At 41.8% G+C, this 14,279-nt stretch overlaps 1 protein-coding gene across 1 annotated transcript in view; it reads left to right on the forward strand.

Annotated features, from left to right (window-relative positions):
- Positions 1–14,279, forward strand: part of LOC126175726 (A disintegrin and metalloproteinase with thrombospondin motifs adt-1-like) — a 184,225-nt gene that overhangs the window by 146,314 nt on the left and 23,632 nt on the right. The window contains exon 14 of the mRNA XM_049922664.1: positions 6,241–6,398. Within this exon, the coding sequence (XP_049778621.1) occupies positions 6,241–6,398 (158 nt within the window). The remainder of the gene's footprint in view (positions 1–6,240; positions 6,399–14,279) is intronic.

Here is a 14,279-nt window from a genome sequence, read left to right on the forward strand (position 1 = left end):
TTAGTGACAGACTTACCTGAAGATGTTAACTGAATACTTTATAGGCACCAACTTTATAATATTACTGGGGATACCAATAGATATGTTACTTGTTTTCTATCTCACCCAGAACATGTTGCATAAGTCTTACTTGCATGATTACTGACTGCAAACTTTCACACAGATACTGCTTGTGAGGTTTCGGAGCACAGACTGAAGGTTTTGGACTAGGGCTGACTTTATAAAGAGTGGTGTATAACATATTGTGTTCTTGAAAAATGGCTAGATTAAATTTTGCTAATTTGAATGGGCTATGTGTTACAGGGTGTGTAAATAATGTTTCAAGACTGGTCTCAGAACACAAAATTTATTGAACATTGGACTGAAATTCTTCAAAATAGGTGCCTTGCGAATCTACACAGCACTGACAATGAGATTTCCAATGATGGTAAGCTCCCTGGAACTCTTTACCCGGAATGCTCTTCCGAACCCTTTTGGACCGCTGCAACGCTGTTAAATTGCTTTCATTTCAGGTCTCTCTTCATCTGGGAGAGCAAAAAGAAGTCACTGGGGCTAAGGTTGGGGCAATAGGGTGGCTGCGACAGTGTTGACACATTGAACCGGGTCAAAACTTCAGTGACAGCAGGTGTGAACAGTCGCATTGTCATGGTGGAGCACCCAGTCGTCTTTCTTCTCCGGGTGGACTCAGCAGACTTGATCAATCAAATGTTGGACCACTCCAGCATAGTACTGACCACTGACAGTCTGTCCAGCAGGCACGAACTCTTTGTGGATCATTCCTTTTGCGTCAAAGAAAGTGATGAGCATGCTTTTCAGATGTGACTTGGTCATGCAGGCTTTCTTCTGCTTTGGTGATGCGGAAGTGTGCCACTCTGAGCTTAGCCTCTTCGACTCTATATCGTATTCAAAGTCCCAGGTCCCACTGCCAGTGACCACTTTGTCCAAAAAATCAGGTTCAGTTTGTAAATGTTGAAGCATGTATTGCAAAACAGCCAGGTGCTGCTCCTTTTTTTCAGCTGAGAGCACTTTAGGGACAAGTCTCGTGCACACTTTTCTCATCATTAGATCTTCTGTCATTAGCTGAAACACAGTTTGTTGATTCAAACCCACTTCATCTGCAATCATTCTGATGCCGAGAAGTCAGTCACTGTTTAAAACTTGATGCACTTTCTACATCTACATCTACATGACTACTCTGCAATTCACATTTAAGTGCTTGGCAGAGGGTTCATCGAACCACAATCATACTATCTCTCTACCATTCCACTCCCGAACAGCGCGCGGAAAAAACGAACACCTAAACCTTTCTGTTCGAGCTCTGATTTCTCTTATTTTATTTTGATGATCATTCCTACCTATGTAGGTTGGGCTCAACAAAATCTTTTCGCATTCGGAAGAGAAAAATGGTGACTGAAATTTCGTAAATAGATCTCGCCGCGACGAAAATCGTCTTTGCTGTAATGACTTCCATCCCAGCTCGCGTATCATATCTGCCACACTCTCTCCCCTATTATGTGATAATACAAAACGAGCTACCCTTTTTTGCACCCTTTCGATGTCCTCCGTCAATCCCACCTGGTAAGGATCCCACACCGCGCAGCAATATTCTAACAGAGGACGAACAAGTGTAGTGTAAGCTGTCTCTTTAGTGGACTTGTTGCATCTTCTAAGTGTCCTGTCAATGAAACGCAACCTTTGGCTCGCCTTCCCCACAATATTATCTATGTGGTCTTTCCAACTGAAGTTGTTCGTAATTTTAACACCCAGGTACTTAGTTGAATTGACAGCCTTGAGAATTGTACTATTTATAAAGTAATTGAATTCCAACGGATTTCTTTTGGAACTCATGTGGATCACCTCACACTTTTCGTTATTTAGCGTCAACTGCCACCTGCCACACCATACAGCAATCTTTTCTAAATCGCTTTGCAACTGATACTGGTCTTCAGATGACCTTACTAGACAGTAACTTACAGCATCATCTGCGAACAACCTAAGAGAACTGCTCAGATTGTCACCCAGGTCATTTATATAGATCAGGAACAGCAGAGGTCCCAGGACACTTCCCTGGGGAACACCTGATATCACTTCAGTTTTACTCGATGATTTGCTGTCTATTACTACGAACTGCAACCTTCCTGACAGGAAATCACGAATCCAGTTGCACAACTGAGACGATACCCCATAGGCCCGCAGCTTGATTAGAAGTCGCTTGTGGAGAACGGTGTCAAAAGCTTTCTGGAAATCTAGAAATACGGAATCAACTTGAGAGCCCCTGTCGATAGCGGCCATTACTTCGTGCGAATAAAGAGCTAGCTGCATTGCACAAGAACAATGTTTTCTGAAACCATGCTGATTACGTATCAATAGACCGTTCCCTTCGAGGTGATTCATAATGTTTGAATACAGTATATGCCCCAAGACCCTACTGCAAACTGACGTTAATGATATAGGTCTGTAGTTAGATGGATTACTCCTACTACCCTTCTTAAACACTGGTGTGACCTGCGCAATTTTCCAATCTGTAGGTACAGATCTATCGGTGAGCGAGTGGTTGTATATGATTGCTAAGTAGGGAGCTATCGTATCAGCATAATCTGAAAGGAACCTAATCGGTATACAATCTGGACCTGAAGACTTGCCAGTATCAAGCGATTTGAGTTGCTTTGCAACCCCTAAGGTATCTACTTCTAAGAAACTCATGCTAGCAGCTGTTCATGTTTCAAATTCTGGAATATTCCATTCATCTTCCCTGGTGAAGGAATTTCGGAAAACTGCGTTCAATAACTCCGCTTTAGCGGCACAGTCGTCGGTAACAGTACCATCGTCACTGCGCAGCGAAGGTATTGACTGCGTCTTGCCGCTTGTGTACTTTACATACGACCAGAATTTCAAGACAATGTTTCGTTGTGGAACCTATTAAAGGCATCTCGCATTGAAGTCCGTGCCAAATTTCGCACGTCTGTAAATTTTAGCCAATCTTTGGGATTTCGCGTTCTTCTGAACTTCGCATGCTTTTTCCGTTGCCTCTGCAACAGCGTTTGGACCTGTTTTGTGTACCACGGGGGATCAGTTCCATCTCTTACCAATTTATGAGGTATGAATCTCTCAATTGCTGTTGCTACTATATCTTTGAATTTGAGCCACATCTCGTCTACATTTGCATAGTCAGTTCGGAAGGAATGGAGATTGTCTCTTAGGAAGGCTTCTAGAGACACTTTATCTGCTTTTTTAAAATAAAATTATTTTGCGTTTGTTTCTGGTGGATTTGGAAGAAGCGGTATTGAGCCTAGCTACAACGACCTTGTGATCACTAATCCCTGTATCAGTCATGATGCTCTCTGTCAGCTCTGGATTGTTTGTGGCTAAGAGGTCAAGTGTGTTTTCGCAACCATTTACAATTCGTGTGGGTTCGTGGACTAACTGCTCGAAATAATTTTCGGAGAAAGCATTTAGGACAATCTCGGAAGATGTTTTCTGCCTACCACCGGTTTTGAACAAGTATTTTTGCCAACATATCGAGGGAAGGTTGAAGTCCCCACCAACTATAACCGCATGAGTGGGGTATTTATTTGTTATGAGACTCAAATTTTCTCTGAACTGTTCAGCAACTATATCATCGGAGTCTGGGGGTCGGTAGAAGGAGCCAATTATTAACTTCGTTTGGCTGTTAAGTATAACCTCCACCCATACCTATTCGCACTGAGTATCTACTTCGACTTCACTACAAGATAAACCACTACTGACAGACACAAACACTCCACCACCAATTCTGCCTAATCTATCTTTCCTGAACACCATCTGAGACTTCGTAAAAATTTCTGCAGAACTTATTTCAGGCTTTAGCCAGCTTTCCGTACCTATAACGATTTCAGCTTCTGTGCTTTCTATTAGTGCTTGAAGCTCAGGGACTTTCCCAGCACAACTACAACAATTTACAACTACAATTCCGACTGTTCCTTGATCCAAGCACACCCTGTATTTGCCATGCACCCTTTGAGATTGCAGCTCACCCCGTACTTTCCCAGAGGCCTTCTAACCTAAAAAAAACCGCCCAGTCCATGCCATACAGCCTCCACTACCCATGTAGCCACCACCTGAGTGTAGTGAACTCCTGACCTATTCAGCGGAACCCGAAACCCCACCAACCTATGGCGCAAGTCAAGGAATCTGCAGCCAACACGGTTGCAAAACTGTCTGAGCCTCTGTTTCAGACCCTCCACCCGACTCTGCACCAAAGGTCCGCAGTCGATTCTGTCAACGATGCTGCAGATGGTGAGCTCTGCCTTCATCTCGTAAGCAAGACCGGCAGCCTTCACCAAATCAGATAGCCGCTGGAATCCAGAGAGAATTTCCTCAGATCCAAAGCGACACACGTCATTAGTGCTGACATGTGCCACCACCTGCAGCTGGCTGCACCCTGTGCTCTTCATGGCATCCGGAAGGACCCTTTCCACATCAGGAATGACTCCACCCAGAATGCACACTGGATTTCTTTCCCTCTTAGCCGCCATATCCCTAAGGGGCCCCATTACACGCCTAACATTGGAGCTCCCAACTACCAATAAGCCCACCCTCTGTGACTGCCCGGACCTTGAAGGCTGAGAATTATCCTCTGAAAAAGGGCAGGCAGCTGCATCTGGCTCAGCCAGAGACAGTGCCTGAAACCTGTTTGTCAGACACACCGGGGAGGCTTTCTGATCAGCCTCCGGGGACATCTTTCGCTGCCTGCCACGCCTTGGAACGACCTCCCAATCAACCACAGGCGAGGGCTCAACCCCACTGCGGGCAGCAACCGGGGCAACCACAGCGGCAGACCGATCTGGTCAGATTTTCATCAGTTGTGCTCGTTGAAGGTCTTGCAGAGCGTTCATCATCTTCCAAGTCTTTGCGGCTATCTTTGAACCTCTTGTGCCACATGAAAACCACGGAACGTGACAAGGTGAATTCTTTATAGGCCTCTTGAATCATTTCGAACGTTTCCATACTGATCTTCAGTTTTACATAAAGTTTGATCGAACACCGCTGCTCCATGAGGAGCTGCATTTTGGATGCTCTGATTTCTCAACGACATTTCGAAACAGACACTCCCTGCACTCGTGATGTTTTCAATCCAGTGTTCTGCCGGTCAATGCCGAGGCTTGGCTCGCTTAGCCAACATTCCCCACAACCTGGCACAGGTGGTGATACGAATCTGCATGCGCACCACTGCTCAGGAAAAAATCAGTCTTGAAACTTTATTTACACACCCTGCATGACAGTAATTTCATGTACAAAATACGTAGTTGGTTTATAAAATGTAGAAGTTAATGGAACCATTTTCTATGCCTGCATTGTAATAACCCATTTATGTATACAGCCACCCTCTTTAGTTTTATAATCATTTATGCAAATTCTTAACTAATAGCTGGAATGATTGTGAGTAGAAGTGCAACAAGAGCTGATGAAATCCAACAGGCTTTATTTAGAGCCAATAACTTGACACAATTTATTTGCTCATTGCAGATTTTTGACATTGAAGCATGGGAGACACTGGCATAAAGAACTCTGTATATCATGCATGGAAGTTCTAAATTCTGTGACTGAAAATAAGAAACTTGGTAAATCATTGAACACAACAGGTCACAAACAGTTACTAACTGCTAGCACACAGCTGTAGTAATCTTCAATACAGGTAGTTTGCGAGTTGAAATGTTGAAACCCAATGGGAGTTCCCCATATGCCAGTAGTTCAATGTTGAGCAAATGTGGTCAAAAGCAAAGAGAGGATTAAACATAATGAAAAACAGCTGTTTCCCAGATAATTGCATGACACCTGCCCCCTATATAAAAACCGAGGTTTTGATTTTGGTAAAACATTTATTTCCTTGGTATCTCCAACAATTTTCTAAAACAGCATATCTCACCAATGTTCTTAGAAAATGCACATTGTTACAGGGTACTACCCAAGAAACCTTTGCAGTCTACTAACTCAGTTGCATCGAATGAAGTATCACAAAAATACCTACAAACACTTTTAGACCAACTGTTTAGCTACTGGTTATTATGGAGACAGTGTCCACAAATACTTACTAACTATTTAGCTACTGCTTATTATGGAGACAGTGTCCACAAATACTTGAATTATGTGATATTCCTGGTCTTTTAATTTCAAATTATGTTAATTTTAGAAGCTGATTCATTAATTTTTAATTTGATGTGCCAATTCTTAAATGTTTTGATGAACAATACTATCTTCCAGATGACATGGACCGTCCATGCCGTGTTGCCTGCCAAGATGACCAAGTCAGTCACAGGTTCTACCTAGTTAATGGTGAAGATGGATGGTTTCCTTTTGGGACTGACTGTGCACGAGGGGCAACAGAAAGAAAAGCATTCTGCGTTAGTGGGCGATGCCTGGTTAGTGCTTGTGATTAACTTTTACAAAAGCTATTCAGTAATTTAAAAAATATATATAAATTAGCTACTTATTAGTAAATACTTATGGATTAAAGGAGCTCACTCACCAAACAGCAGAAGCATTGAGTCGTCACACACACACACACACACACACACACACACACACACACACACACACACACACACACTAGGCATGCAATGCACGGTTGTCGTAGCCAGTGGGGAGTAACACACACTGAAGGAGATGTGGATTGGGAGGGGTGAAAGGATGAACCAATTGGAAACTGTTGTGTGGAGGGTGTGGGGACAGTGAGTTAATGGAGACTGAGGACAGGACGATTAAGTGACCGAAGTACGTGTTGCAAGGATAACTCCTGCCTGCACAGTTCAGAGAGGATTATGGTGGAGGGAAGGATATAGACAGCTCGGGTTGTGAAGCAGCCATTGAAAGTGAGCCTGTTGTGTTCAACTGCATGTTGAGGTGGCTAACTTTATTCTTGACAACAGCTTGGTAGTGGTTATTCATCCTGGTGGGCAGCTGGTTGGTAGTCAGAGGCATACAAAAAGCTGTGCAGTGCTTGCAACAGAGTTGGTGTTTATTATGGCTGCTTTCACAAGTGGGATGAACTCTGATGAGGTAGGATAAGCTTGTGACAGGACTGGAGCAGGAAGTGCTGGGTAGGTGGATTGGCGAGGTCTTGCAACTTCATCTACTGCAGGGATACGAGGCATCTGGTAAGGGGTTGGGAATGGGAGTGGCGTAAGGATGGACTAGGATGTTGTGTAGCTTAGGTATACAAGAACACTACTTTGGGAGAGGTGGGGAGCTCATTTCAGAGTATGGTGAGAGATAATTAAAGCCCTGATGATGGCTGTGGTATACTTGCTAAAGTCCAGGATGATAATGGGTGACAAGGAAGAGCATTCCTTTGTAGTTGATTCTTGAGGGTGGTGCGAGGATTGAGGATGTGTGAGGATATGGCACAGGAAATCTGTTTGTGAACTAGGTTTGTGTGGTGTGCCCGTCTGTGAAGATCTGTGTGAGACCTTCAGCATATTGGGCAAGACAGTGCTCGTCACTACAGATACTTCATCCATGGACATCTTGGCTGTTGGGGAGGGACTTTTGGTGTGGAAGGGGTGGCAGCTGTTGAGATGCATGTACTGTTGGTTGTTAGTGGGTTTAATATGGACAGAGGTGTGGATGGAGCCAGCAGAGAGAAGTAGATCCATGTCCAGGAAGGTGGCACGGGTTGAGCAGGACCAGGTGAATCAGATAGAAGAGAAGGTGTTGAGCTGTGAAGGATTGGAGAAAGGGTGTCTTGGCCTTGGGTCCAGATCATGTAGGTATTGTCAATGAAACTGAACCAGACTAGGGGTTGGAAGTTTTGGGAAGCTAGAAGGTTTTTTGTAGATGGCCCATGAATCGGTTGGAAGATGCCCATGGCTGTGCTGCGGATTTGTTAGTACACCCGCCATTCAAAGGAAAAGTAGTTGAGAGCCAGGATATCATTGGTAACTAGTATATGGAAGAAGTTGGTGGGTTTGAAGTTTGAAGGATATTGGTCGAGGTAGTGTTCAATAGTAGCAAGGTCATGGGAGTGAGGGATGATGGTGTATAGGGAGGTGGTAGTTACAGTGTTTGAAATGGGACACTGGGTTCTGGTGATTGGTTGGAGGTGTTGGGTACCAAGAATGGAAATTCATTCAGTGGAAGCACAAGAATGAGCTACAATGCGGGATCGAGGACTATTAGGTTTGTGGGTTTTGGGAACTTGTACCTGTAGATGGTGGGTGAGTGGAGTGATTTTTGGGTGAGGAGGGAGGTGGACATGAGGGGGAGGTTCTGGGAAGGACATATGGATGTCAGTAGCTGCTAGATTCTATTGGACTTCTGAGATGGGATCAGTACGACAGGCTTGCAAGTAGAGGTGTTATACAGTTAAGGTAGGCCTTCTGTCAGGTAGTCACTGCTACTCATCATGACAGAGTTGGAGCCTTTGTCTGCAGGGAGGGTGATTAGGCAAGGTCTGTTATCAGGTTACGTATGGTTGTTTTTTCTTCTGCTGAAAGGTTAGTATTATTAGGAGAGAACATGGGGAAGGATGGCAAGGCTAAGTTGGAGATAAGTAATTCCTGGAAAGTGGCCAAGAGGTGATTAGATGGGTGTTGATGGACAGTGGTGTCCCAAGGCAGTAGTAGGATGTCAACAGGTTGGACAATTTATGACGGAGGTGTCTGTAATGTTCCTCCAGATTATGGAGAGCAAGAGTTTCATTTTCACTTTTGTAAATCTGGTGTATGTATTATGGACTGCACAGTAACAGTATCTTGCGGACAGAGTAGCAGTGGTCCTGGCCATGAAGAGGTGTTTCCAGACCTAGTTCAAAACCAGATTTCCCATGTCATATACTCACATAACCCCAATACTCACACCATCCCCAAGAATGAGTTACAAACTGGTACCCCTCCCCCTCCCCTGCCCCGTCACCCAATATCACCATGCACTTGAACAACTTAAACATAGCCTTCAGCAGGTCTCTGACTACCTCTCATCATGCCCTGAAAGGAGGAACATCATACTCAACATTCTCCCCACCCCTTCCAATGTGGTGTTCTGTCATCCTCCCAACCTACATCCTAGTCCATCCCTATGACACACCCACACCCAACCCCTCACCACAAGGATCATACCTCTGCAAGACCTGTCGAATCCACCCATGCAGCACTAATTGTTCCAATTGTCACAGGCCTGTCCTACCCCATCAGAGACCAAGCCATCTGTGAAAGCTGCAACGTCATATACCAACTCTGTTGCAAACACTGCATATCTTTTTATGTCGGTATGGTTACCAACCAACTGTCCACCAAGATGAATGGCCACCACCAAACTATTGCCAAAAACAAAGTAGACAATCCAGTGGCACAACATGCAACTTAGCACAGCATGCTCAATTTCAATGTCCGCTCCACAACGCTCCACCACTAGCTTCTTTGAACTATGCAGATGGAAGTCATCCTTGCAACGTATGCTTCATTCACATAATTGTCTTGGTCTCAAGCTTTGATAACCAACTGTCCCCACAGCCTCCACTCTGCAGTTACTCTGACAGACAATCATGCATCACATGCCTAGCCCCCGTACCTGCACCCCTCCTCCCCGCATTCCTAGCCAGCAAACCAACTGCCCCCTTCCAAGCCACAAGTGACCCACCCATGATCCCTCTCCCTGCCTCCTGCCCCAACCTCTCTCTCTCTCTCTCTCTCTCTCTCTCTCTCTCTCTCTCTCCCACCCCCATGCTTCTTACCCAACACAACCCCCATGACATACTTGTTCCGAAAGCTAACAAGTTTTCTTTCTTTTTGTGTTTGTTGATGACTTAACACTTCTGCTTTTTGGTGAGTGGTCCTTTTAATCACAAAAGGTAAACATTCTACCAGGACTTACCTACTACTTACAAGTGAGTATGTCACATAACATTTAGAAGTAATAATTGTAAAATATTAGCATTTTCCTGTGTTTAATCATAAGACAATAGCCAATTATAACAGTTACGCTATGTGAAACAGCAATGCAAGACCAAATGGTTTTACTTACTGGGAAAGAACAAGACAAGAAATGAGAAGCGACATGGAGAAAAGGAAAGGTATGGAAATTCATTGTTGAAAAAGATATAGTAAAACACAGACAACAGAGAAACACAAAGGGAAGAACTAAAATAAAATTATGCAATGAGCATAACATATGAGATACAACTCAAGAAGTACCCTGATGAATGGAATGAACAAAACAGAAGTGTGAAAGAAATAGGTAACTGTTGAAAAAGTTTTGTAAGTTGAGGGTAGGTACACAGTTGAAGGAAATCTAATATATGGTGGAGACATTCCCACTTGTGTACTTCTTATACACATACTGTCTGCTTGCACCCTTCAGATATTCTAGCAGCTTTGTGGTTGTCACATGAGAGTAAGGAACTAAACAAACAACGATTGAACACAATCTGGTATATTGTCTGAATGGTCTTAAAACTACCTCTCCCTCGCTAACATCGAGCAAGTGAGTAGGTTGAAGCAAGTTGTAGTAGGAGATGTGTAACTTAAGTTTGGTTTGGAATTACCAACCTATGATCCCAATATATTGGCTCAAATGACCCTTGTTAAGTTAGCTATAGACAAAGAATAAGGCCATTACACAGCCAGCAGAAGAATACCACAAACCATTAGATCTACAACAATGCTACAAGTAACCATTGAAGCCCATCACACCAGTGCTTGTTTTATTATAATCTCCCACCACAGTTTACAATTTTCAGTTCCAGCAAGAGTGTCATACTGAGCTGCAGCTACGTTTATTTCTACTGAAGATGGAATTCAGTCCTTATTTTATGAGGTTACACAATATGTAGTGATAACTTAGTCCAGCAGAATAAGCTAGAAAAGCTGAGTGCAAGTCTCAAAAGGAACATTCTATAATCTTAACTTTAGGATTGAAGAACCCTAATTTGCTTCCACTTTCTCTGAAAAAATTGGAGATTATTCCTATGAATTTCGATATTCCAAAACTGGTGTAAGGACAGTGAGGAGAGTACTCATCTTTCCATATGACTAAACATTGGCTGGAATGCAATTTTTGGACATTCATTATTTAGCATTAGAAACTGACAAATGATTGCAATTTCCACGAGTTAAAGGAAGGGCTCCAAGACCACTATCAATCTAAAAACATGAGTCAGTACTTTATGGCACTGGTAAATAGTATTATACAAAACAATGGTGCACGGACTGAAGAATTCATAGTTTGCATCAGAAAAATAAATGACAAGGTACAGAAATGTAAACGACTGATGTAAATGCACGCAGGACAGGCTTTCAGGAAGCAAAGCAGCATACTCTTGATGTCTTTCTGAAAGGCTTTCTTTTCTTGTAATGTGAGAACTGAATTCTCAGGCAATTCAGAAGGTGACAATCACAAACAAAACTTTAATCGAATGAGTCGAGTTATACAGGAACAGAAGAGAAGGAATTATTGGAAACCAAACTACAAACTGTACTGACAATAAACTATCACTTCTGCTGTTTAATAATAATTGTGTACACATCCATAGCTGACTGATCAGCATAACGAAATGCATGCGTAGGGCATGAGTTCAATTCCTGGCTGGGTTGGAGATGTTCTCCCCTCGGGGACTGTGTACTCTGTTGCCTTTATCATCAACTAAAAGGACTTGCACCAGGTGGCCAGGCTCCCCAAAGGTGGGGCTTCTGGACTAGCCACATGCATTATTATTATTATTTCTTTCTTTTCTCAGATGTTATGTCTGGTCAAAAATGAAAAGTGACGTGGACCTTGATGAAGCGTGACTTCCTTTTAACTGTACGGTATATGTTATATTGCATTTAGGAACTTTCGGGTAATTGAACATGTATCAATAATTACGGATTTCTGTAGTTGTATAAATAAGTTTGGATGTAGCTGTATTGCGTTGATGTACTGGTGGATATTGTGTGGTATGACTCATGTAGTTGATAGTATAATTGGTATAATGTCAACTTTATCCTGATGCCACATGTCCTTGACTTCCTCAGCCAGTTGGATGTATTTTTCAATTTTTTCTCCTGTTTTCTTTTGTATATTTGTTGTATTGGGTATGGATATTTCGATTAGTTGTGTTAATTTCTTCTTTTTATTGGTGAGTGTGATGTCAGGTTTGTTATGTGGTGTTGTTTTATCTGTTATAATGGTTCTGTTCCAGTATAATTTGTATTCATCATTCTCCAGTACATTTTGTGGTGCATACTTGTATGTGGGAACGTGTTGTTTTATAAGTTTATGTTGTAAGGCAAGCTGTTGATGTATTATTTTTGCTACATTGTCATGTCTTCTGGGGTATTCTGCATTTGCTAGTATTGTACACCCGCTTGTGATGAGATCTACTGTTTCTATTTGTTGTTTGCAAAGTCTGCATTTATCTGTTGTGGTATTGGGATCTTTAATAATATGCTTACTGTAATATCTGGTATTTATTGTTTGATCCTGTATTGCAATCATGAATCCTTCTGTCTCACTGTATATATTGCCTTTTCTTAGCCATGTGATGGATGCGTCTTGACCGATGTGTGGCTGTGTTAGATGATACGGGTGTTTGCCCTGTAGTGTTTTCTTTTTGCAATTTACTTTCTTCGTGTCTGTTGATGTTATGTGATCTAAAGGGTTGTAGAAGTGGTTATGAAATTGCAGTGGTGTAGCCGATGTATTTATATGAGTGATTGCTTTGTGTATGTTGCTAGTTTCTGCTCGTTCTAGAAAGAATTTTCTTAAATTGTCTACCTGTCCATAATGTAGGTTTTTTATGTCGATAAATTCCCTTCCTTAATTGGTTGAGTTGTTGATTTGTTGCTGCCAGTAGTTTTAGATCATCCATGTATAGCAAGTGTGTGATTTTGTGTGGGTATGTTCCAGTAATATTGTATCCATAATTTGTATTATTTAGCATGTTGGATAGTGGGTTCAGAGCAAGGCAGAACCAGAAAGGACTTAATGAGTCTCCTTGGTATATTCCACGCTTAATCTGTATTGGCTGTGATGTGATACTATTTGAATTTGTTTGGATATTAAGTGTGGTTTTCCAATTTTTCATTACTATGTTTAGGAACTGTATCAATTTAGGATCTACTTTGTATATTTCCAATATTTGTAGTAACCATGAGTGGGGTACACTATCAAAAGCTTTTTGGTAATCAATGTATGCGTAGTGTAGCGACCTTTGTTTAGTTTTAGCTTGATATGTCACCTCTGCATCTATTATCAGTTGCTCTTTACATCCTTGTGCTCCTTTGCAACAGCCTTTTTGTTCTTCATTTATAATTTTGTTCTGTGTTGTATGTGACATTAATTTCTGTGTAATGACTGAAGTTAATATTTTGTATATTGTTGGTAGGCATGTTATGGGGCAATATTTAGCTGGGTTTGCTGTGTCTGCTTGATCTTTAGGTTTCAGATAAGTTATTCCATGTGTAAGTGTATCAGAGAATGTGTATGGGTCTGCAATGTAACTGTTAAATAATTTAGTTAGATGTGAATGTGTTGAGGTGAACTTCTTTAGCCAGAAATTTGCTATTTTATCTTTTCCAGGGGCTTTCCAATTGTGAGTAGAATTAATTGCTTGGGTGACTTCATGTTGCAAAATTATCACTTCAGGCATTTGTGGTATCATCTTGTATGTGTCTGTTTCTGCTTGTATCCACCGTGCATGCCTGTTATGTTGTACCGGGTTTGACCATATGTTGCTCCAGAAGTGTTCCATGTCTGTTATGTTTGGTGGATTGTCTATTTTAATTTGTGTGTTACCTATTGTCTGGTAAAATCTTTTTTGGTTTGTGTTGAATGTTTGGTTTTGTTTCCTTCTATTTTCACTTTTTTTGTATCTTCTAAGTCGTTTGGCCAATGCTTGTAATTTCTGCTTCTTTTCGTCTAATTGCTCTATCGCTTCTTGTTGTGAGATTTTACGTAACCTTTTTTTTTTTTTTTTTTTCTGACATTTCATTTCTTATAAATTCTGTTAGCTGTCCGATGTCTTTTCTCAGTTTTTCTATTCTGATCTGTATCCTGTGTTGCCATGCTGGTTTTGTGGGTTTCTTCTGTGTGTTAGTTGGTTCTGATCTCTGTGTAGTGTGTATATTTAGTGTAGTGAGTGCTCCTATATAAACCAGTAGTTGTAACTCTTCCATAGTTGTGTTTTCATTTATTTTGTTGTATATGATTGTGTTAATAGTTGTTATTGTTATTTCGACTTGTGGGTTATTTGGCGGTCTATGCAAGAATGGTCTAATGTCTGTATTTGTGCCTTTGTATTCTATATATATCTCAGCTGAAATTTTTCT

This window comes from Schistocerca cancellata, chromosome 3, assembly GCF_023864275.1.
Source record: "Schistocerca cancellata isolate TAMUIC-IGC-003103 chromosome 3, iqSchCanc2.1, whole genome shotgun sequence".
Taxonomy (NCBI): Eukaryota; Metazoa; Arthropoda; class Insecta; order Orthoptera; family Acrididae; genus Schistocerca; species Schistocerca cancellata.